We start from the raw sequence: 26,694 nt of genomic DNA, 5'->3' as shown, positions 1-26,694 counted from the left end.
CTGTCTGTCTGTCTATCACTTATCAATCTGTTTGTTTGTCTTTCTATATATCTATTACCAATCATGCATCTATCCTTTCAATGAAATTTTAAGGTATAGGCTAATGCAATTATGAAGGTCTCTAAATCTGGGTGAGGTGATCCACTTGAGATCAAGGGGGAGCTGTTGTTCCAGTCTGAAGGCTGTCAACATTCTGGTGAGCACATCTACCTCGTGTGAGAGAGCAAGTCTTTCTGTTTTAGTCATATTCTGAAGGGCTAGTTGGTTTGCTACACTAACTGTATTATTAGTTCAAAAATCTACTTACTTAAATATCAGCACTCAAAAACATCCACATACACTCCTCTAGAATGTCTGACAAAATCTTTTGGGAATCCATGGCTTGGCCAGGTTGACATATAAAATTAGCCATCACACCATCTTCACAAATGTATAACACTTCAGCAAGCATCAGATTCAAAGTACATGATATAAATCCAGATGTTTGGTTGCATTTGCTAATCAAAGACAGCCGTCATCATTATATATGTGCAAAAGTAGATACAGACTCTCTGGTCATTTTGTAGTTGAAGAACTGGAAATCACAGAAATATATATATATATATATATATATATATATATATGTATATATGCCTGGTGATTCATCACATGAACTAACTCGAGGTTTTAGCATATATCCCTAGTCAGACATTTAAAAACTCCATTGACATATAAATCACACATGATAGCTATTACCTATTGATGAACAGGCCAGTAATTTTTGAACAATGTATAAATGTATATCATCATCTAACACAAACTGTAATAAGATATAGGACATTTCTATAATTTAGAAATTTCACTCTTTGTAATTCCTTCTTCTATGTCTGATAATTTACAAAATGGCTTCTATTTTTCTAGGGTAATTAGACTCACAGAATTATCATCTGTACTCATTAAAGTACTTTTCTGTTTGGGGCAAATATTTAGGAGGATTAGGAGTTCCTGGACACTCTGGTGGCTGAGGGAGCATTTGCAATCATGTTTACATAGCTGATGTGCGCCCAAACACTTCTCTCTGAAGACAGGCTGTAAGGTAAAGCAGTGCTCAAAAAGTTCATTCCTGCTGGTAGAGGCTAGCTTTACAGCATTTGCTCCTTTGTTCATTCATTCATTTTCTTAGTCGCAAATGCAACCAGATTGTTTTATGACGCTCTGATAAGCCTCAGTCATTTCCAGTGGAGCTGTTTTGAGACATGTGGCTGGTATATGCGCTAGACCCAAGCAAACCACGTGACACTATTTACAGGTGAGAGTATACTGGGAAGGGATGGCTTTGCCTTGACTGTGACTGAACAGTTGTGATCTGGAAAGCTCCTCTTTAGAGCCAGGCAGTGGTGGCACTTGCCTTTAATCACAGAGTAGGGGCATGGGGGAGGCAGAGGCACATGGATATCTGTGAGTTCCAGGCCCACCTGGTCTATGAAGCTACACAGTGAAACTCTGTCAAGAAAGGAAAAAAGGAAGAAAGGAAGGAAGGAAGGAAGGGCGAAAGAAAGATAAAAAGAAGAAAAGAAAGCTCCTCTTTACCCTCTGAGTTTTATCTTCAGCCCTATAGATGTTGAGTGATGCTAGGTATGTGTTGATGCTCAAGGAGACCATCTCAAGGGAAATAAACAGACTCTTAAACCAAGACTCCCGTGGACTAGCCACAGAACTTACTTTCAGGATCTTTGGCCAAAAATCACAAGAACCTAATGTCTATTAAACAAATTGTAAAGATTTTTGCAATTGTGAGTTCTTTGCCCAAAATATAGGTCTCTAATTTTCTCTATTAATTCATGACATTATTCTAATCAGGAGAACATTACCCACTGAATGTGCCTCTATTAAAAAAAAGGGGGCTGGAGAGATGGCTCAGAGGTTAAGAGCACTGTTCTTCCAGAGGTCCTGAGTTCAATTCCCAGCAACCACGTGGTGGCTCACAGCCATCTGTAATGAGATCTGGTGTCCTCTTCTGGCCTGCAGACATGCAGGCAGAATACTGTATATATAATAAACAAATATAGGACTTGTCCTGGCCCTGGAATTAGTTCATCTCTCCCAGGTCTTTCTCACACTTTCGTCTCTATCTTGGCTACTGACAATTAATTTTTATTATTTTCATTCCTCTTTTCTCACAGATATCATATTATAGTGATGATCTGACAGTGATTTCCTAAATAGTTACTTTGAGACAACATATGATAGGTCAACAGGTGTTTGCCAAGAGGGGAATCTGTTGTACTGGGCGTCCATCACAGCTCATGAAGAGAGGCCATCTTCTGGTATCTTCTGGAGTATGAAAGTAAGTTCGTTGATTTTATATGTAAGATGGCCTGGATACAGTTGGCAAGTGTTCTGTCGGCCATAAATTGACAAGAAATAGCAAATAATTTCTTAAAGGCTGATGGGTTTCCCTCTCAGGTTTCAAAGGAAACATCGGAGAGATTTACTGGGGGTAGAGAATGTTAATTGAATTGTGACTAATTAAGTAAACAAGAAAGCCTATGTGAAATACCTGAGTCTAAATCCACAAGGAAACTGCAAGGGTGTTCTCTATAATCCTTTGTTTGTTCCCTATAATTCTAGACCAGTGTATTAATGAGGAATTATATCTCAGTGGGAACATAATGTTCATGGATTCACTGGCTACAACACAAAAAAATTGTCAACAGGTATTTGAGTCAGTTTGGACAATTGACTTCTATTTAGACTCGCATGTGCTTTCACTTTGGAGATGGTTCTCTGAGGAAGGGGTGTGGCCCTGGTACCCAGGCAGGGAGACTGAGAACTCAGTCATTTGCTTCAGAGTCCATGTCCTTTCTACAACAGAGAATCGGTGGTCCCCCTGATTTGCTGAATCTCGGTCATGAAGCTCAGTTTACTATGCAGTGCAGCATTTTGTTTTCTGCAAGCAGGTGAGTTCTGAGCATGTCTCGGGATTCATTTTAGGATACTGAGACAAAACCTGTTCATCACTGTGAGGGCATTCACTTCTCTTTTTCCCACAGGTCCAGCGAGTGCTGGCATCATTCAGACTCCCAGATCAATGCTCCTGAAGACAGGGCAGCAAGTGACGATGAAATGTACCCAGGACATGAAACATGACTGCATGTTCTGGTACCGACAGGACCCAGGGCTGGGACTGAGGCTAATCTACTACTCGTATGATGTTGGCATCACTGACAAAGGAGATGTCTCTGAGGGGTACAGCGTCTCCAGATCGAACACAGAGGACTTCTCCCTCACTCTGGAGTCGGTTACCCACTCCCAGACATCTGTATACCTCTGCGCCAGCAGCTATACCACAGAGCTGTGTTCCTGCCTCCTCTCTGCACACAAAGATACATGCAGAGAAAAGGCACCCGCCCACCCCTGGAACTCAGTGACAAGCTAGAATTCTCAACGCTAGCACCTTGGAGCTCTGAGTGTTCTAGGCACTGCAAACCTGGGCAGTGCAAATCTCAGTCTGTGCTGAGGGGCGTAGATCTACTGGCAAGCTCAGGCAGGTTTGGACCAGACCTTGGACTCGGAGGTCTCCGCTGTTGCTGTCTTTCGACTGATGCTTTAATTCTGATTTTTCTGGTCTTTATCTTGAGTCTGAGTATTCCTGGATGGAAAGTGACTTGAAATTTGGATATATTTTTTTCCTTGACACAACATTCCTGCCTTCTCCCTCTGGGATTCAGCTCACATAATAGGAATGGGATGATTGAACAGTTGCTTAGATAGAGAGACCAACAGCAGAAGCACCTCAGGTTGTACTTTGCCCTGCCAGAGACGAAGTCTAACTCTGAGCAAGCATATCTCTTTTATTACTGGGCTGTAGTGAGTCCTGGAATGTGGTACCACATTCTCTAGACCAAATGGCCAGAGCAGGAGAAAGGTTTTCTTAAGTGCTTGCATCCCGTGTCTTCTTACAGGTGATTTTCTCATGGGAATTTAGATAGACCTGAGACCCATCCAGAGTGCCATCTTTAGAGTTCTCTTCCATTGAGACCACTTATGATACCAATACATCTACCAAATTTCCACCACAGTGATGATACAGAAGCAGATAGTCATGGGAAGATGACGTTTGTCGCAGATCTTCTGGATGTGAAAAGGGCTGAGAAAGCTATGTTGAAAGGTAGAAGTTGGAGGTTAGCGTTCAGTTGATCTTTGGTGCTCAACATTTGGGAAGATAGCTAGATACACAATATAGAAGCAAACATCCTTTTTGGTCCGTAGAAACCATTGTGTCTGTGTCACCATCTCACTGCTTGACTTCAGTGACCTTCTAAGTGCAATGGTAAACGGGCGGTCATTTTTTTTTTCTAAACTGTACAAAAATGTTTCATTACCAAGCGTAACCTGAAAATGACTACAGCCTAGGTAAACACCACACAGCACAAGACAGCTCCTCCTGGACCGGGATGTCACGTCTGTCTCAACCCTGCTTTGTCTGTAGGCTCCTCTTCTGAATGCACCTCTTTCCAAGTGAACTGTGTTTCTGTTCTGGGTGTTGCTTTCATGCCTGTGGAAGAGGTCCTATTTTTACTCAGCCATGGCTTTGTTTCTTGCCTCTGTCTTCTTCCCTAGCTCCCATGATGCTGGAGCACACCAGGTAGGATGAACTGGCGATTAAAGGGACTGGTCAGTCCATTCAAAGAAAAGCAGATGAATTCAAAGGAAGAAGCATCATTCCACTCCAACTAAGTTGTGATTAAGTGGTAAATAGAGTACTTTTTTGTTCTGCTGCTGTGTTCTTTGCAATGTAGCGCTTGTCTTTGATGATATACCTTAGTATCTGAATGTTTTACATACTTCCCAGTTATCCAGCCTGGGGTTCAGAATATATGGGAATTCATGAATTTGTTGAGACACATTTACTTACTAAACAAACCTAGGTGCATTTCTCTAAGAAATCCATTTTGTCACTTGGCATAGAAATTTCTTATTAACATATGACCTGTTCTTGAATATAAACGTGTGTAAAACCTAGAACTATAGTTCAAGCGTCCAGGCTATTTCTGAAACCTTTGAGTAGGAGAACAGGTATTTAAAGATCTTATGGCCGCGACAACCCTTATAAAGGAAAACATTTAATTGGGGGTGGCGTACACTTTCAGAGGTCTCACCCATTATCCTCGCAGCAGGACATGGTGGTGTTCAGTCAGACTGGTGTTGGTGCTGGAGAAGGAGCTGAGAGTTCCATGTCTTGATCCATAGGCAACAGGAAGCAAATTGTGACACCTGGCACAGCTTGAGCCTGGGAGACAACAACCCCCACCCCCACAGTGACACACTTCTTTCTGCAAGTCCACACCTACTCCAACAAAGTCATCCTTCCGACTAACACCGTTCCCTCTGGGGGCCATTGCCTTTCAAACCATCACATTTATACGCATGCATTATAGTTATTTTAAATACAAATAAAATCCAAACCTATAGACACCTGTCTTTTTTTCCCTTTAAAAGGATATGAGGATTCAGGCAACATTGAGGCTGAAAAATGTGTGTGTTCTATGAGCTCTTACTATAACCATTTTCCTTATTCTGTTTCCAACTTAAATGTTTTCTCAGACCTCACTAATGCTGGAGTCTCCCAGTCTCTCGTGTACAGAGTTATAAAGAAGGGAAAGGATGTAGCTCTTAAGTGTGTTCCAATTTCTGGCCATAGTGGTTTCTACTGGTATCAGCAGAACCCAGGGCAAGGTCCAGTGTTTATGTTGTATTTCTAGCATACGTTTGTATCAGAGAAATCACCACTAGTTCCTGTGCAGATTCACTTATCCTTTATACAAAGTCATCACGGGAAGATTCCCAAAACACTGGCTGTACTTGTGGGTGAGAGAAGCAAGTGAGACCTGTTGCATTCTAGGAGTCTCCAGGGGCAGCTGGGTTCTACGGGACAATGACTGAATGTCTTAGCATTGGCTCTCAGACCACAGTCGCCAGCTATCTACAGAGTCTCGAGGCTGCTACTGGTACACAAACCTGTGTCTCGTGCAGTGTCTGCTGTGTCTGCTGGCTCCTCCCCTGCAGTTGGCTGATTACTGTGGTTTCTGAAATGCTACATTCTTTTTCCAGTTGCATCTTCTACTTCAGCCATATGAGATACCTTAGGCTACATAGTGTGAAAGCTTAATTATTTTTGAATTAAAAATCTTTGCTAAATTTTAATGGCGGTTGTTTGATAAACACAAAAGAAATGAGACTAAGACTTCACTTCATCTGCACAGTGTTGTAGGATATTTATGGGTGTGAAGGTGTGTCTCTGTCCTTCCTTGCCTGTCTAAGATACTTTATGATTGGTTTGATAAAGAGCTGAACTGCCTATAGCTTGTAGGAGAGGATAGGCGGGACTTCCAGGCAGAGATGGGAACTCTGGGGAGGTCTGAGTCAAGGAGATTTGTCAGTGAGATGTGGAGGAATTTGGACATACTGCATGGGAGAGGGAAAGAAAGAGACATGTGTCAGAATGTAGATTGATATAAATGGGTTAATTTAAGTTCTAAGAGATAAGTGGAGAAAAGCCTAACCTAAAGCCAAGCTTTCATACTGAATATGAAGTCTCGGTGTCATTATTTGGGAGCTGGCAGTCCAAAGAAAGTCCAACTATACCATATATTAAGCATTTTTTTCGTTTTATTTCAATTTTCTACTGCTCTTGCCATGAAGTTACACTGTAGCACATTTTCTCTCACATTTCAGTGCAGTCTTGATACTCCAAAGCAATAACTAGAAAGTGAATTTTTCAATTCTTGCCTAAGACTTTCAGTGTGAAATAATTTCCTTGAGGTCCCTAACTTGAGAAGATGAAATTAAAAATTGATGTCCTTATTTTTTTATGTTTTGTTAGTCTATACTGCCTAATAGTGTTTGTTACAAATATAATTATATTATAATACAATTGTCTGCCCATATGTAGGTGAAACCAACATGTATCTATGAGACCTAAATGTATAATGAGATTTGGTGATAAATACATCCTGGGCTTCTGCTTCTCTTCAGAGACAGTCAGTGCTCTAAGACTGGAACTGTCTATCACAGAGCCAGTCACCATTGCTGCCCTTGCAAGCTGGTTAGGGAAATTCCAGTCCCCCAAAAACAGCTTATCAGAAATTAGGGTGACTCTGAATACCAAATGTCTTTCCTCAAGAATGACGACTTGGTAAGGAATTACCATATCCTATTTTAATGATGTCATCTTCAAATAGTGCACATTTTTCCCTCCTGGGAGAAAATAAAGTTACAATATGGGTGGCAATTGCCTGTCCTTTGGGAGATTCAAGTTCTTTTTTTCTTAACTTTGTTTTAACCTTGGCTACCTGGTCAGGAGAGCTGGGTAATCTCTTAGTTATGTTCTGGTTTATACAGAGCACATAGCTTGCTTGTAAATACTGGACCATAGTACAGTATATGGATGGTGTCTACTCTACATAGCTTGACACTCAGTGTTTATAGTACTGGGGAAGGTTTTTGTGTTTTAATTACATCCAAACATCATTTCTACTCTTCTACTTGGTAAAATCTATGACAGCAAAAGAAAAAGCAGGCACCGTCCATATCACAGTCAATTCCTGTGTCTTTATTCCTAATATTTATACTAAGTATCAGTACTTCTCATGCCTATCCATATTGTAAAAGGAAATTTTAAGGAATACAAGCTCATATTATATTGTAAATGTTGTGTATACAACAGTAAAATGAATGTGGGATAGATGCTAAAAATAAAAATTCCAAAAATTTGTCAGAACTAGAATCAGAGTTTGGATTAAGGTTTAATAAAATTGGTCATTGAAAATTGTTCTATAATACTTTTGGAATTTCCTCCTGCTGACCAATCACTCAGATACTTCCTTAGATGATCGCAGGGAAAACTTCCCATACTGGCCACAAGATGGCACTGAGCTCCATAGATCTCCTGAGAGACTCTGGGCGAACTGCCAAGGATGGAAGTTTCAGTTATTGGTTTGCATACAACCATGGGAGAGGTGGGAGGATGTCTCCAAACTTTAATGAGACCCACAGTTGGAGGACGTGGGCAGGGTAGCCTTGATATCAGGGCAGGTGCTGACAACGGACAAACTCCTCTTCAGTAAAAGGGAAACCAACTGGAGTGTGGCTTACCCTCATTTCCTGGTATCTAAACTCATTTTTCCTGCTGGCTTTGCTGGGCAAGAGAGCCCTGTTGCAGAGGTTGCAAGAGGGAGGTGACATCAGAGGCTCAGCCATCCCTCCCAAGGAGAGGAGGCTCAGAATTCTTGTCCTCAGTCCTAAGGCCACAGCATTCAGCTGGGGCTCTACCGTCTCACTGTAACCATGATCCCCACAATGCTTTGTGTGATGCTTTGCCTGCTAAGAGCAGGTGAGTTGCGTGCTTTGTTGGAGAATTCTACCATCACTTGCTGGGTCCTAGCTCCAAATCTTTCCTGCCCCCACACTACGCACGCTATTTCTTATTTTGCCTTCTTGTGTTTCTTCCCCCCAACAGACCTAACAGATGCTGGGATCACCCAGACACCGAGATACTGGATCACCCAGACAGGAAGAAAGATGGTCCTGGGGTGCTCTCAGAATATGGACCACTATGGGATGTTCTGGTATCGACAAGATGCAGGACAGGGGGTGTTAAGGCTGATCCACTACTCAGGAAGTGTTGGCAGCACTACCGAAGGAGATGTCCCGGAAGGGTACAGTGTCTCCAGAAACAAGATCGACCATTTCCCCCTGACGTTAGACTCAGCCAGACCCAGCCAGACGTCCATGTACTTCTGCGCCAGCAGTGAACACAGCACCGCACAGCCAGGTGTTGCCTGCACAAGAAGGACGACCATGAGGTTGATATGGGCCCTGCTGCGTCAGTCCCCGCCCCCGCCCCAACCAAAGAAAACTTCCTGAAGCTCTTTCCAGGATGGGATCTCAGCCAGAGGGACTCAGTGCAGCATGAATCTTAGTGTATGAGCTCAGGTCCATTATGTGTGTCAATGAAAACGATATCGGATATTACCTTTTCCAATGTGGAGTCTTCTAGCCACCAAGTAGAGGGGACAGTAGCTTCCAACGCGACATTTGTGTGTTGTTTTCTTTCCAAAAGGAAGTATCCGAACAGTTGGAACTTCTCAAATCACCTGGGATTCTCCAAGTTAAAAGCTAGTGCATAATGTTATCTTGTCCTTGATTCCATCAAATCAACTGTGATCCCTCTGCAGAAAACAAGACTAACTATAAGTAAGTTAAAGATATATAAATAAGCAAATCTCAAACTGGAGAATTACTGAAGAGAGAACAAACTAAGGACCCATGGAGGCAGAACAGTGTTTTTAGTCTTATGCAAGTAGATCCATGATGGGGGAAGTCCTATGTATATGTCAATAAAGCACTGTTGGGCCAATAGGGAACCAAGATAGGTGGGACTAGGAGTCCAGGAGAACTCTGGGAAGGAGAACACAGGGAGTCAAGATGTAACGCCATGGGGTAGGAAGCCCGGAAACTTCTCCAGTAAGAGATACACTTAGATTACAATTATGGGGTAATTACTTAAGACAGAGATAGCCAGTAAGAAAGCAAGGCCAACAGCTTCATAATTAATATAGCCTCCTGTGTGTTTATTTGGGACTGATGCGGCTCTAGAACCAGGCTGGCGGGAAGGCTTCTCTCAAGGAAAAGGTTTCCATTTACAGATCCAGATAGGAAACCAATGCTTGACTTCTTTGTCTTGGATTAAAATATGTGAATACTTCAATGTTTTTCCTTGTGAATGTCGAGTAAGCTTTCTACCCCGAGTTTGCATTACTCCTTAGCACCTGCAGGGAGGAATCCACACCTGGGAGCAAGGTCTCAATTTGGAATCTATGCGTTCCAAAGCCATGAGATTCCTAGCTGGACTTCATAGAAAATGCAAACCCATGTGTCTATACTGGGCCCAGTTATGACTCTAAAGCTGCCACAGGAATGTCTGGGTGGCTCACCAAATAGCCCACAGATAAAGAAAGGATCAGGCTGCTTGCCTTGCAAAAAATTCAGTTCCCAATTGGCCAGTGCACTGATGGAGAAGTGGTGATTTACAGGTTTATAAATCATGCCATTTATGAAGGACTTCAACAGCCTTTGAGTTGTGTTTACATTTTTATTTGCTTTCATCCAGCAATCAGTACTTAGCTCTTGATAGCCAAATTTGTTGGTCCAGCTCACTTTAATGTCAGGCCTTCTTGTCTATGTTTCAGTCAGGAAACACTTCACATTCTCAATTTTTTGTGTAAATATGTATGTTCAGGGATTTACTCTTGTTTGATGGATTTGAAATTGCATTATGTAGAATAAAAGCACATATTTGTATGAAAACACATCTTTTTTATTTCTCCTTTGGTTTTTAATGTATTTTTAAATTTTTATTAAAATAAATTATGTCTTAGAAACATGCATGCATGCTTCACATGTCAATCCCAGCTCCCTCTCCCACCCCTCCTCCCTTGTCCCTCAACCAGCCCTCCTCCCCTCCCCCCCCCCATCCACCACCCAGTCCCCACATCATTCCCAAGGTAGGGTGAGACTCTCCTTGGGGGATCTCCAGAGTCTGTTATTTCATCCAGGGCAGGGCCTAGGCCTTTTCCCATGTGCCCAGGCTGAGAGAGCATCCCTGCATGTGGAATGGGCTCCCAAAGTTCATTCACATGCCATGGTAAACACTGATCTACTACCCAAGGCCTCAGAGATTTCTAAGGCCTCCTCACTGATGCTACATTCATGGAGTCTGGATCGGTCCCCTATTGGCCTCTCAGCCATCAGTCTGGGGTTCAAGAGCTCCCCCCTTGTCTGGTCAGCTGTCTTTGTGGGTTTCACCGGCATGGTCTTAACGCCTTTGCTCATCATTCCTCCATCTCTGTCACTGGATTCCAGGAGTTCAGTTCAGTGTTTAGCTGTGGGTATCTGTCTCTGCTTCCATCAGTCACTGGATGAAGGTTCTAGTATGACATATAAGGTAGTTGTCATCAACCTTATCATCAGGGAGGGGCTATTAATGTAGTCTCTCCGCTATTGCTTAGTTTTCCAGTTGGTGTTATCCTTGTCAATCTCTGGAAATCTCACTGGTGTTAGCTCTCTCCTCAAACCTATAACGACTCCATCTATTATGGCATCTCTCATCCTGCTCTCCTCTATTCTTACCTCAACTCAACCTTCCTGCCTTCCCCATGCCTTCTTCTCCCCTCCTCTTCTCCCCCTCTCTTTTTCCTGGCTCCTTCTCCCTTCCCCTAATGTTCCCAATCTGCTCAGAAGATTTTGTCTCGTTCCACTTCTCTGGGGTATCATGCATATCTCTTGGGAACCTCCCTGTTTCCCAGACTCACTGGTACTGGATTGTAGGCTGACACTCCCCTGATCCATGTCTAAAATTCATATATGAGTAAGTACATACCATGTTTGTCTTTTTGTGACTGGGTTACCTCACTCAGGATGGTTTCTTCTGGTGTCGTCCATTTGCTTGCAAATTTCAAGATTCCATTGTTTTTTTTTCCACTGAGTAGTACTCCATTGTGTAAATGTACCACATTTTCTCTATCCACTCTTCAGTTGTGTGGCATCTAGGTTGCTTCCAGGATCTAGCTATTACATATAATGCTGCTTATGAACATAGTGGAACAGACATCCTTGTTGTGTGAATGGTCATCTTTTGCATATATGCCTAAGAGTGGAATTTCTGGGTCTTGTGGTAGACTGATTTCCATTTTCCTGAGGAATCTCCATATTGATTTCCAAAAGAAAGCACATCTTCTGTGGAATTTTGAAATTATCTTTTAAGTAAGGTATAATAGGAAATAAAATGCCCAAACTAACCCATGGCTAACTGGTAAATTGATATATCAGTTCAATTATAACTAAAAGAAAAATGAAGATTTCTTTATCCCTTTTCCAAGCATTTTTTCTTGGAGAGGTAAAGATAATCTGATTTCTATTACCGCTGTTTGATTTTATCTATTTTTGAGCCTCTTAGAAATGAGTTATACTTATCTTTATTGACACGTTCCTTCAAAATTAACATTTTGAAACTATATTCATTTTGTGTTCATAAGCAGTTTATTTAGTCTGGTCCTACACAATACTGCAGCTTGTATTATATTATAATGTACTTACCTCTTTGTGGAAATATATACAGGTTACCCTAGGTCTCATCTATTTGTGGAACCAAAGCTTCTTTGAAATCTATTGTACTGTTCTTTGTGAATGTACATCTGCTTCACGTGGGCACAGATATCACGGGAGAATTATTGACTCATAAGCCACATGACTATTTAGACTTTTTAAAAAAAATTCCCAAAGTGGCCTTCTGGATTATCATTCTGAACCCTGGCAGTCTCTGGCTGTACATTCTCGTCAGCATTTTGTGCTCTTAGTCCTGTCAGCTGCCCATTAGGTGACTGATGGTCTCTCCCTCACATTTCGCTGATGAATAAGGGTATTTACTCCATTTTATTTTTAATTGTGTGTGTGTGTGTGTGTGTGTGTGTGTGTGTGTATCTATATGTGAGTGTGTGCACAGGAGTCCAGGTGACCTGGAGTCAGAAGACAGTGTCAGATTTCTTGAAGATCAAGTACAGGTTGCTGAAAGCATCCGATATAGGTATGTAAGGGCCAAGAGCCAAATTGGGGTCAGCATATATTCTGAATCCTGAGTCATCTCTTCTGCCTACAATGTTTGTTCTTTTTACATGCTGGGTCTCTCTCTCTCTCTCTCTCTCTCTCTCTCTCTCTCTCTCTCTCTCTCTCTCTCTCTCTCTCTCTCTCTGTGTGTGTGTGTTCTGCATATGGAAGTCTCAGGTCAACCATGGATAACATTCCACAGGGAACTGTCCACCTTATTTTTACCAGACCCTCTCTGGTTTGGAATGTCTGATGTGACTAGGCTGGGAGTGGTAGAGAGCCTCTTCTCTCTCCTCCCTACAATGCCGCCAGTGTTACAGGAATGTGTGGTTTTACATGGATCCTGGGGATTTGATCTCCCTTCTGTCCACAGCTGTTCTTTGTTTTCCTTAGGCCCCCTGGCTTAGGGCCCACTCTCTGAGGGTGGGAGGGTGTCCCCTGAAGAGGACATTTGCATGCAGTGTCACAGTATCTATGAGAAGCAAGCACAGCCTCCCCCAGACCTCCCTACCGGTTGTGGATGAGGATGTGCAGCACACTAAGGAATCCCTTTGGAGTCTATGGCCCCCCAAGCCACAGTGTTTGTTTTCACATTGCAGAGCTCTTAGGGTTTACACTGGCTCACTTGGCAATGCTAATTGAGAATGGCTAGAACTTTCCTTACTGCTAATTGCGGAACAGTAGAAACCTTATTACTTCTAATTGCAGAATGTTAAAGCGCTTCTCACCTTTTTCAAAGGGGAATAAAAGAACACATTCTCCGATGATCATTTTTGCCATCTTTTAGCTAGGTCTCTTAGTCAAGGTGTTGGTATGACTGAGAATGAAGAAGTTGTTCACAAATGTGTGTCAGGGTTAAGGGGAAATGACAAGGGAGGGAGCATCAGGAAGAGGTGGGTGGATCTTACATAAGGCCCCAAAGGTAGCGGGTTTCAGTCCTCAGGGTAAGGCACACTTGGAAAAGGCTGTCTGCAATGCATTGCGCCACATGAAAGAGAAAAGCAGCCTCTAGGCAATGCATCCTAGAAAGGAGCCGAAGGACACAGCTTGCAAAGCAGGACAGTTGGTTGTTTTGCGCCCTCTGCTCTCCTGGCATCACTGAAGACCTCTGACGGCGGGATGATTCCAGAGGAGCAAACTGAAAGCATATGGAACGCTAGACCTGCGGGCTTCCGGGTATAAGCCCCATTTAGCCAGTTCTGAGTAATAAGCTGATAAAGCTGCAGAGTGATTTGGGAGAAATCTTACTCCTACTCATTTATTGCCAACCCAGGTTTCCTTTGGATTTGATCAGAGCAGCATCACTTGCCCCGTAATATAAAGGTTGCTTCAGAAAGGAAACTATGCAGCAAACAAGACCTAAATCAAGCCAAACCAAGCAACACACACACACACACACACACACACACACACACACACACACACACACACACACACACGAAACGTGGTTAGAATCCCAAACTGTAAAAATGATGTGTGGGTGTCCAGGTAGAGATGGTTTCAATCACCCCTCGTTTGTCATCAGCTGATGGATGTGAAGAGGAGAGAGGTGGGGGACTGGCATACTCTGATTGAAGGACCACAGGAAGCCTTCAAACTATGCTAAGACAGTGACAGTGACATCACATGGTAAGTCTCGAATCAGGGAAAGTAATGCCGGCCAAGAACTCAGTTCTTACCCCCAGAGCACCAATCCTGAGCACAGAAGCAGCTGCCAGTACAGCCTGGCCATAAATTCTGACTCCATTCCTGTCTAACGTCTGATCTGGGAATAGGTTGGTCCTGTATACAAAAAGGGAAATCATCCTAAACTTGCTGACTCTCAAGCCTGCCGCTTTGTCCCGAGGATGTGCCTCCAGAATCTCTCCTGTGTGCATTATCCTTCTGCTTTTCCCCCAGGCCCAGGAAACTGTGGAGCCATCCAATCTAAGACAGCTCATCATCAAAACAAGAGGACAGCAAATGTTGCTGAGAAGCTCCCCTATTTCAGGATATCACTATGGGTCTTGGTATCAAAAAGCCCTGAGTCAGGTCTGTGGTGATATCTTGCTTATACAAATAAAGTTTGTCTTACGACCAGAGGATAGAGCTAGCCACTAGCTAACCACAGAGGTCAGGGGGTCCTTACAGACAGACAGGAAGTGAGATGGCTGAGTGGGAAGAAACAGGAACACGCTCTTTTCTGCTGAGAAGCTAATGAGGTAAGCTTTGGCTTGCTCCTTCTCTCTGATCTGTCAGAATTTTCCTCTATATCTGACTCGGGGCTTTTATTGTTTAGACCATTTAATAACTCCATTTACACAGGTCCTCCAGCTCTTCTTTGAGTTTTATAGAAATGTGCCAAGAAGAGAAGGAAGCTTCCCTGAGTGACTCTCAGTTCAGCTGTTTTTCTGACTATAACCAAACTGAATGGGAGCACCTTGGTATTCAAGGCCTCAGCCCTTTCCTTTGTGTCAACACCATGACGTATCCCTGAGACCAGCTTACATTCTGTGCATAAACCTCCTGCTTTTGCATTTACGGAGAGAGTATTCTGTTTTGACTCAAGGTATGCTATCAGCTGCTTCAAAGACACTTCAGTGCCCTGCTCAGCTCAGAGCATTTCCAAAAAAATAAAAAAGCACAAATTATTTGGAAACACACAAACAACCAAGAAGGCCAAGTCCATGTGTGTATGTGCTGAAGATTTCCGCTACTCTACTAGTATCTTCTTGGAGTTTGGCCAATCCTGATTAACTTCATTTGAACAGTGATTTCTTAATGTGTGTTGCATGTTTAATATACATGCCCTAAAGCTTTGCAACACTCATATACATCAAATATTTTTAGGTCCTCTTTGTAGATATGGTTCAAGGACAGCAAGCAACCCTTCAATGCCTCACAGTTTATAAGAACCAGACCTGGAGGAATATTTCTCAACTTACAAAGACAGAGTCTTTTCCATATTTCAGATGTTCCATGATGATCCTCTGTGTCTTAGGCGGTAAGATGGTGCTCCAGGCTGTCCCTTTTGCACCAGTTGGCTGGCAGAAGACAACTCAGTCATTGGTATCAGGTGTTAATGCTATGTCTTCCTGGGAAATTTTGAGGAACGTACTTGTGTATTTTCCTACTCTGTAGTTTATGCTGCACATTAACGTGTAAGAGTTTAACACAACCGAGATCGCATTTAGTTTTGTGTGTGGTGCCTCATTTGAATAATCTCCTCCCTCAGATAAATACCCAATGTTTTATGAATTTATGCTGATAGGATTTAAATTACATGTTACAAAATTAAGGAAAAATTATCTAAAATATCTAAAAGAAGAGATCTTGGAATAGGAAAGAGTAAGGTATGTACAGTGTTGCTACAGCATAACTAAAAAAAAAAAAAAAGGGTCCCTCTGACAGTGGAACCAGTATTTATCCCTAGTGCACAAATGGACTTTTTCGAAAATGCCTAAGACAGACATCAATGATGCAGACCTGCATTCTCCCCATCCGTGGGTTCTTCATGGCTTCAGGGTCCCTACTCCATGCTGGTTTCAGTGTCAGCTCCGCCCACTTGTGTCTGAGAGGCTGCTCTCCCTAACTCCTCCACTCTTGTCTTCACTTCAAACAAGGACACTTCTGTTGAGTTCATTCCTATTCCGAGCTACTCTCCCCCAGCCAAAAGGCTCTGCTTCTTCCAAATCTGTGTTTTCTCTGTCAACCAGTGACCCCGGCTTCCCACCACCACTTCCTCAAGGAAGTGACCCTTTAACCATTTCACTAGGCCACGTCTCCTCATATGGCAGACTCTCATTGTTGTGACTTAGCACAGTCACTATTTCACATGGATTCATTGATCGGCAGAAGCTTGCATTGTTCTCTGGTCTGAAAAGCTCATCGTTGTAGGAACTGTGCCTTTGCTCCACTTTTATTGCTTGTTCCAAGAGCAGTTCTAGGTACTAGTGGCCAATATTTGAACAGAGAACTATAAGGAAACCGTCTTTAGATTCCCATTTGGCCATTCCAGAAATCTAGTCATATAACCTGGTAAGTCTCTATCATGGGATGTTTCTGGATCGTACTCCTTTCTGCAAATCTGAGCTTCATATCTTCTCTCTACCATCCTGGGCTTGCTCATGCTTTCAGTCTCTGCCCCCAATAAGCTACCTAAATTTTGGAGTCTTTCAGAGACAGGAGAGCAAGTGTCTAGTAGAATTCAAAGGTGTTGGAGAAGACAGATAGCTTCTCCAGTATCACACGATTTTCTTGAGACAAAGATAACCTCTGGGTGACTTTGATGCCCAAGAGAGGCTTATGTTTCATCTGCTTCCCCATCTCAACCCCTGCCGTAGCACAGAGTACTGATTATATTTCTGTGCTTATTTTCCTGTCCTTCACAATGATGAAAGTCCAATTATGACAACAGAGAGTCTACTTACAAAATGCAAACGGCATGCACTCTTGTAAAATCATGAGAATCGTTTGGGGTTGAGATAATCACCCAATTCAGACCAAGGTTAAATTAAAACACAAGCTTTGCCTGAATGATTCATATTCAGTCTTTAAAGACTCCTACAATTTAATGTCTTGAGGCAGAGAGGACCAAAAATAAATGACTTATTTTAGAAACAAACTTTAAAAGACTTCTTCCTTAGGGACAATATCTCTTCCCATCAACTTGCTGAAGTCACACTTGACAAAGTTATGGTCTGATGAACTCTGGAATAATATTGTGGTTGATCTGACCTGAATTATAAACAAAACCGAATCTTTCTAAAAGCCTGAGGGATGCTTAAAAATAAAATTAATAAAAAAATTATATGATGAACTTAATTCAGATTTAAAACTATAGGCACTAGATGGTGCTCATGTACTTTCTCTTTTAAATTCACAATTATTCAAATTCTTTGAGAATGAGGTGGGAACCATGATTTTCTTATGGTAATTAGGTTTTAGAGGTTGAATCCAAATTAGTCATAATCAGCAAAAATAAACAAACATATCAAGCATATCAAACTCCTTGGTGACCCACCCCCAGTCAGAGGCCAACCATGTCACGAGAAACTTGTCCCCGTTCATGCATTACAATTTAACCTCAGTTCATTAAAGAAATGAACCTTTCTAGTTGCTCCTCAGCTAGAGATTTTCTGCATTTTTCCTATTTAGGAAATGTAAACTATGCAACCTGATGAAACAGTATGAATTCCATGTTTTTAATGTGACTAAAATAAGTTTTAATATAAAAATTCAGTGGTGTATAAATAAAACGAGGCTGATATCCTTGTACTTGCTGATCCAATCCTACATTCGATTAGTAATCAATTTTACCACTTCAGTGTTTTGTAACAATCTCTTTTCTCTATAAGCATATATCTCTGTATATTAACTTCATGTGTTTATTTTCCTTATCTACTTTGATATTTATAGTATAATATATATCTAATCTGATATATATATATATATTAGAAAGAGAGTGAGACAGACAGACAGACAGATGGGTACACACACACACACATACACAGAGATATAGAGAGAGAGAGACAGAGACAGAGACAGAACATTTAATTTGCTAATTGTCTCCTATTCTATAATGGGAAGACAGGTACAATTCTAATGTCATAATTATCTTAACATCATTGCTGAATGATTTTTTAAGTTCTGCCAGAGTTTTCTTCAACTGTCTGAACAACTTCTTTGTTCTTGGAGCTTTACTTGTCTTCAGCATCTAGCTGATGAACTCAGTTCTGTCATTCATAATCCTAGCATATCTGAGAGTTCCAAGCATACCCTTCCCATCACATGGCAGGAATAGAGGAAAGGACACGCATGTAACCCTCTGGAACCAGCTTAGTGTTTCAGTTAATGCTTGTAGAGTGTCATGAAAGGGAGTTACCTTTGCTTTGCAAAAACACTAATGTCTGTATTCAGATTGAATAAATGATAGCTCCCTCTGATCAGTGACAGTCTGGTTACTTCTGCGTGTAATGGTATCGTAGGAACCACAGAGTCACTGGGGTGGAAGAGGGAGGAGTCTGAGACTATTGTGTTGTCAGTTTTCAGAACAGGAACTGCCAATAGAGAGTGCCCTGTACCCCTCTCCATAGTACACTATCTTGATACTGGCAGTGGGAAGGGACTACATGCATTTTTTTCTTATTCTGTCATGAGAGCTTATATTTGAGAAAACAACTTCTGTTACTAGATGTAGAAGAGATAGAGATGTGGTCAATCTAAGAAAAGAGCTCTGCGAGGAGTCCTCATTAAAATAAAAATGGGGGGATTGAAGCTGGGTAGCTTTTCTTCCCCCCCCTGTGTGTGTGGGGGTATACACATGTTTGTATGCATACATGTGTCTATTATATATGTCTGTAGATACATCTACAAATATATACATATTTTATTAGTGTGTTTTCTATTTCTGTGATAAACAATCATGACTGGAAGTAATTTAGGGAGGAAAGGATTTATTTGGTTTACAGATTACAGTGTGTCAATGAGAGGAAAAGTCAGTGCAGGAAGTCAAGGCAGGAACCTGGAGGCAGGAGAGGAAACAGAGGCAATGGAATAACACTAATCACTGGTTTGTTACCCACAGCTTTTTCTTCCTCTTCTATTTAACTCAAGTCTACTTTCCCAGGGATGGCAACACCGTCAGTAAGTTGGACTCTCCAATATCAATCATTAATCAAGTAAATGACCAACAGGTTTGCTTACAGGCCAATCTGATGGAAGCATCTCATTGGAGGTTCTCTCTTCTTGGACAACTATAGCTCTTGCCAAGTTCACAAAAACCAAAGGAAATAATAACCAAAACAAAACAAAAGCTAAGCCAAACCAAAACAAAAACTAACCACACACACACACACAGATATATATATATATATATATATATATATATATATATATAGAGAGAGAGAGAGAGAGAGAGAGAGAGAGTGGGGGTGTGTGAAATGTCTTCTTTAGATAGATTGGGAAGGAAGTACAGGGATGGAGAGGAAAAGAGAGCCAGTTAAGAACCCAACAAGCAGACCTCAGGACTCCAAGACCAGACCTAAGCTGTTTCACGTCCGTGACATAACCCTCCTGTTCTATCCAGCATTCAGTCTAATCACTGACTCATAGACACACACCTGAGAAAGGGATTTCTGTGGAAATCCAGGGCAAATGAGCGCCGTTAAAAGCCAAGCAGAAGCTTACTTTACAAAGCCCATCTGGGAATGGAAGCGAGGTTACTCTTAAGAAATTTCCAACTCAATATCTACCAGTTTGGTGCCTTTATATCAAGGCAAGAGGTGATGGCCTCGGCAGAGGTGGGTGTGAGCCATGAAGTGGAGAGTGCTCTCTATGCTCTACCATCCTGAGTGCGACATGGAGTTCTCTGAAGACTGGCTTCCACTTTCCTTTACCTTCTGCAATCCCAAACACAGTCTTTCCATCATCATAGAACTGTGGAGACGAGAACCAGGAGGACTCAAACCCTTCTACCTCCTCGGTACATAGAGGGATTTGAAAGACTCACCTTGATTGATGGAGATAGGGACCACCGACACCAAACAGTTTACAATGAGCTTAGAAAATGAACACATAGAAAACCACGGAGAAGGCACACCAGTGGAACTGACAGCTAGGTTTTTCCAAGAGGATGGCAGGAATGCTTCACCTTCAGTTCCGATGTGGTAGCACTCTGGAGATAAAAATCAACTTGATTTTCATTATTTCAGTTTTCAGAATGCCAGACATCAGACATTGTGAGTTATGCCCCTCCAGAGAGTGCAGTGATATTCAGCAATGGACTGATAGGGAACCTTTTCCTATATTTAATATTAAGGTTATTCTCTTGACTGGGGATATAGGATATATCCTAACAAAATCATAAAAACAAAATGATAGGAGGTAGGAGGAATGAGTAGGGTCAGCCGATGAATGTTTCAGATATATTTGGGTTGTGAAAGTTTGAAGACAGCAGAATGAAAGTCTTCTTGTCACAACTAGATAAAATAAGATCCAGGGTGTTAGGAAGGGTGTGGAGTCATGCCTGCCTATCTGAGATAAGTACTTTCACAAAGACTTCTGAAGGCTTCAAAGAGAGTTCTCTTTCTCCACCCACTCCATGCTGTACATACCTCCCACATATGCACACATTTCAATAACAAAGTTTATCTTTAACATTCTGTAAGACTACACTAATTCAGACTGGATTCTGAGCAGAACACTTGCCCAGCAACAAAGTCTTACCGCACTAGCACTGGGTTTCCAAGATCAATGAACTTTGTATTAAAGTGGCTTAAGGAATTTCCTTCTTCCAAGCCTTTGAAAACCTCCCTCTCAACCTCCTTAAATAACACCCATCATTTATAACAGTTTTCATATTATGGAAGTATTATAAGAGGAATATGGGAACATTATATATTATCAGATAGTTCTTGCTATTCTTTAGAAGACACCTTGCTGACTTTTTAGACTGGCCACATGTTCAGGATGAAACCACAAGCTTTCCTCAGCTCCTAGGGAATGGAAGTTGACCTAAAATCCAGGAGACACATTATGGTATTCAGCAGTTGGTCAAAGACACAGAGCTTCCTGGGAAAAAGAGAGGTAACATGCCTGCTAGATTCTACAGCAAGAACATGGTTTGCAACACCGTGGATCTGTGATGAATGTCAGCAGTTAAGTCTAAGACTCTCACTACTGAGGGTAGTTTTGGATCTGTGGATACCAGGAGACACAGTAATACCTGGAAGCAATGAGTTTTTGCCATTCACAGACAATCTACGTCCTCATTCTCATTTCTACACCCAGAGGCATGTGCACAACACAGCCTGGAAAACACTAGAAAAACTGCATGACTTTTCTCTGAAGTCAGCCTAACTTCATCTTTGATTCTATTGCTGTGTAGGAAGTAGTGTACATGACAGCAGGCTGGGCAGAAGACAGCAAACTGAGATGTCCTTTAGGAAGACCTGGGGACGGCACCATGAGCAGGAACAGCATCCCAGACATGCATGCACCAGAATTAGAGGCTCCAAGCTCTCAGCTTTGCCCCTGCAGCACTGAAACTCTGAGATGCCCTCTATCTTTTGAAACCTACCCACGTCCAGGTCCTCCTCTTGTGTGTGTATACCTTTGTCTCTTATGGTCATGTGGATTTTGGATAAAGCTTTGTAATTTCTCTGAGTGCACCAAAACGTACTATAAGAGCCATGTACATCAAGATCTAAGGGTACTGGACTAAAAGCAAGACTCCCCTAAGAGATTTTTAAGAGAGGCAGCTTCCTCTGTCTAACTTTCCTTTGTGTCTTGGGGAGAGGTAGCAGTAGAAACCCTTGGGAAAAATCTCAGAACATACAACTGCTGAGATTCCTTTAGGCTCCACACATGGGTACCCCTGCCAGAATACTAACACAGTGCAGACCCCTGATACCTACCTTGTTCAGGCCTCGTGGAAAACAGGAGATAAAAGTCAGCACAAACAAACCTTCAAATGGCAGCTTCTAGAAGCAACGGCACAAACTGGAGCCATGCAGAAAATTTACAAAACAGCGACAGGGCAGAACACCTGAGGCTGAAGGCGTGTTCCATTCTGTAAGATGGTTAACCTTTGCAAGCTGATCCCTATCTGTAAATGGGCCGTGGGTCCTCTGATAAGGGGCTTCTTCGTGAGGGCGCCCCCAGACCCAGCAGCAGGTGGTGCTAGGCCGTCTCTGCTCTTTAGATGCCTGTGGTCTTTAGTCATCTTTTCGTACCAACTCTAGCTTCTCTACAGTGACAAGGGCCGTAATCATTGTTCCTCGCGTAAAGGGTTCCATTGACGAAGCTTCATGGGTCAAACTAGCAACAGCAGCAAGCTATTTGTTATTTATAATGCAGACTGTGAGGAAAGACCAGCAACTGCCCATTTTTACTGTCCTGTTAGAATGTTAGGGTCGACGGTTCTGACTCCTCTGAAAACAAGATGTGTTTCAAAAGCAAAATTTTGTAGCATCTTTTAGAAACGTCACTGAAAGCCAGAGGTACCATGATAAAGGGTTGGAGACCAACAGCAGCATGGGTGTATGGAGATTAATGGTGAAATTACTAACCCTCCGAAATTAACTGAAGATTGCAACCTGAGTTGGTGTCTGTCAGAGGCATAATTCCATCTCTTGCTCTTCTGACTCCATTCACATTGCTTTTAGGATAAGGACGTAGCAATCCTATCATCCGAACTTAAACAACCAGCGCCCTGCGCCCCCCCCCAAGCAAAAATAGGGACAGGCGAATGCCGGAACAAGACCGAAAATAAGGTGTCTCTGACGGACGGTGAAAGTCAGCGTTCAGATCTCTGACGCGAGGCGCAGTTGACACATCCAGGTGGCAGCAGCCAGCTGACGACGCGAAAAGAGCAGAGTGAGCTAAGAAGACCCTTGGGTGCAGAGGACAGGCACGTGTGCTCTCAGAAACAGCGTGGGTGAAAACCAAACTGTGGTTTAGCCCTCTTCTGAATTCTGTACCGTTCCAATTTCATCTTACGGCGTTTCCCCTGATAACTAAAAGTGCTTTCCTTCTATCCTCCAAGCTTTCGTACTGGTACAGGAGAGAGTGACACATGTTAGTCTTCCTGGCACCCTAGGCTTTCTATTAGATAGTCCTGAGACTCAGTGATGCCACTGTGAGAACCGCCACGTAGGCACGAGGGACGCACCTCCTACTCTCTGCTGCACACAGGGACTCAGATCTAGACAGTTGCCACCCTCACCTGATCCTGTCATGGAATCCAGGCTCTTCTGCTGTTTGGCCCTTTGTCTTCTGGGACCAGGTAGGTCCTTAGACTGTCATCTCTCTCTCTCTCTCTTTCTCTCTCTCTCTCTCTCTGTGTGTGAATATACATACATACATACATCATATATATATATAATCTCCACTTCTGTCTCCACAGACCACACCAAAGCTGGAGTCTCCCAATCTCCCACTCACAGGCTCACCAAAAATGGACAGAATGTATCTTTCTGGTGCAATCCAATTTCAGGTCACAACCTTCTTTACTGGTATCGACAGAGATCTGGGCAAGGTCCAGAGTTCCTGGCTTATTTCCAGAATGAAGTTGCACTAGACAAGTCAGGGCTCCCTAGCGGCCACTTCTCTGCAGAGAGGCCCGAGGGATCCTACTCTTTTCTGAAGATCGAGCCCGCGAAGCAGGAGGACTCAGCGGTGTACCTCTGTGCCAGCAGCTTAGCCACAGCAGAACACAGCTGCCTCCTTCCAGCTCACAAACGTCAGATGTACAACCCTCTTTAGGGCTGTCCCAAGCCCTGAGCAGATGACTTGGCAGGGTCCTCCCCTCAAAGGGAGCAAATGCATTTGGTGTTTCTGGGGTTCTTCTGGCAGGGGATCAGGAAACGACCTTTGGGTTGTGAGACAGGTGATGCTGAGCCTTTGTAAATCTGGATTATCACTTCCTAGTATTCCCGAGGGTTCAGATCAGTAACTGGGACTCAACACTAAAGCCTAGTCTGAGGGGTAGTGACAAATACAAACACTTAGCTACAAAATTGCATTGCATTTACAAACTATCCCATCCTGGATGTTACTAACTCAGACCTCCACTATACCAGGCAGTGGCCCAGCCAGAACAAAGCGGTGACAAGGCCAGTTGTAAAAATACTAGGACCCACATAATTCCTTTAAAAGTAAGCCACTCAGAAGCATCCGTCTCTCAGTAAAGCATCCTTTAAGTTACACCCATGTACCACTTCTTGTTTCCTTCAACAATCCTGTTCTCATTCAGCTTTATGTTTCTTGCCAGCTAGCTGTTTCAAAAGCACATCTTATCCCACATGGTAGCCAATGATTCTAGTAGTATAAAGTTACACATCTAAATATGAGGATCTGGCTACAAACAACTAGAGACTCCTATATTTGAGTAAGATGTTTTCATTCATTTTCCTTTTCTCCAAAATACAAATTAACCTGACTGATCTGTGTTTGCATTGTAAACGCAGAGACGAATGATGGGCATCCTTAGAGTTTTCCTGCTATTGTGAAATTAAGGTAAGAGCTTATTAAAATCTTAATATCATTGTTTTCATTACTTTTGATTTAAAACGTTTTAAACTTAAGTCATGTAGCACACAAAGTCACATTCCAACATCCTTACTTTTAATGAAACCATGTTAATAAAATTACGGGCATGCAATACCAGTTTTGTATTGAGCACTAGTGCCTTTGCTAAGGTACTAAATCAGTCTTTTATCAGCTTTGTGATTGGCAAGTCATTTAATGCAGTAAGTCTCATTTTCTCAAGTATGTAAAGAGAATAATTGTTATGTCTCATGGACTGTTAAGAAATTTATTAGGAGAATAATCATAACTGTCCTTTGCAAACTGTGATTGTATAAATGACCATAGTATCATCACCCTCATTATTAAAAAGTAAGCAGTCCACCCATTCTAAAATGATCGAGAAAGTTCTGTTATGATCCTTTTATGGTTTTCTCTTAAATATTCCAGTGGTATTTTAGTCTCCTTCAATTCTCAGGATATATAGTGAAATTTTTCAATATATGGTCTACACAAAATGTTAATGGATTTGAGGAATTTAAAAGAAATTTCAGTCAAGTTGGCTTATAAAACTCTGGGTTATGTGCAATTAAATAGATTTCTTTAGTGTAGAAAAACAGAAAGTCAAATTTACATTGATTTCATAAAATACAACAGAACTTGTAAAGCTGTTAAGACAACAGACTCCCAGATGACCCAAAGAACACATCCAAAGCAGTCACATTAATCTACAGGTTCCGCTGAGGTATGGTGAGTTTTCATCAGCCGCGGTGGTCTTCTTCCTTCCAGTATCACTCAGCCATTATCTCTTTGTTGTTGGGGGGAGGGGAGTATGGCTGTCTGTCTGACTGTGTATTAGTGCAAGCCAGAGGTCAGCCTTATTATTTCTCTGGTGCAGTCTACTTTATTTTTTGAGACAAGGTCTCTTCATTGAGGCCCGGGTGTCCTTCCTATTAGACTAGACTGATGAGCCAGCCAGAGATCTGCTTGGCTTTGCCTCCTGGGCACTTAGATTACAAAACTGTAACTGAGAAAACTAAATTTCATTTTAAATCATTAGTATATTTTAATTACATATATTTAGGAAATATAGTGTGACATACACACATGTGATGTAATGATCAAATGATTTAGAATTTCCATCTCCTTATGCATTTTAAAATGACTTTGGTAACATATATATATATATATATATGAGCTGATTTGCATGTTATGTATGGTCTACACACAGACACTTATATACATATGATACATACATACATACACATATATGCTTTTCAAAACAGGGTTTCTTTATGCAGTTCTGGCTGTTCGGGAACTTGAAGTCACGTAGAGGATACCTGCCTCTGCCTCTGGAGTACTGGGATCAAAAGTGTGCCATTACCGCCCAGTTTACAGTACATATTTTGATGAGCAGAAGTTCTCAAACCAAAGCCATTCTATTTTTCTCTATTAATCTTTATTGTATATTTTGTTATCTGATATACAAGACAGTCATGCTTTCATATATACCTTTTTTAAAAAAATGCAAAACTTTACACTTTCATTTGCAATGCAGCTACAAACACTCTCTGTATATAAGAAAGGTCACTGTATAATTTTTCACAGTTATCCAATTTATACAGTGTATTTGATAAATGATAACATTTACTTACTTCACTGGTCAATAAAATCACATTTATCATAAAGCAATAATTACATATGCATTGATCTCTTATTCTGGATCTGTATTCTATTACATTGCCCTTTTGCCAGATCCTTTAATGTGGCACATTATCTCATTTAATATGATATTATATCATAATAGACCTTTTATCTGTTGGTCTACTTTCTCAAATTCTTTTTAAATAAAAGGTTCTTAATCACTATAGATAACATTTTCAATATATACCTCAATATATATTTTTTCATACATATCTTTGCAAGGATCAAAAACTATCTGCTAGGAATTTCCCTGATTTTTGTTTTCAGTTATATAAGAACATTGTATAATGAAGCTGTGAACGTAATAAGAACTGGCACACTCAAACATCAAATACACAG

At 41.8% G+C, this 26,694-nt stretch overlaps 2 gene segments (V, D, J or C); both read left to right on the top strand.

Moving 5' to 3' along the window:
• The first annotated feature begins 2,816 nt into the window (after positions 1-2,816).
• LOC110343381 lies at positions 2,817-4,039 on the top strand. The segment is given in 2 exon segments: positions 2,817-2,939; positions 3,033-4,039. Coding segments are annotated over 2 exon segments (435 nt in total).
• Positions 4,040-8,045: 4,006 nt separating this feature from the next.
• LOC110343392 lies at positions 8,046-8,907 on the top strand. The segment is given in 2 exon segments: positions 8,046-8,374; positions 8,501-8,907. Coding segments are annotated over 2 exon segments (453 nt in total).
• Positions 8,908-26,694: the final 17,787 nt, after the last annotated feature.

This window comes from Mesocricetus auratus, unplaced genomic scaffold (genome assembly GCF_017639785.1).
Source record: "Mesocricetus auratus isolate SY011 unplaced genomic scaffold, BCM_Maur_2.0 Super-Scaffold_100694, whole genome shotgun sequence".
Taxonomy (NCBI): Eukaryota; Metazoa; Chordata; class Mammalia; order Rodentia; family Cricetidae; genus Mesocricetus; species Mesocricetus auratus.
This window is presented reverse-complemented; position numbering and strand designations above follow the sequence as displayed.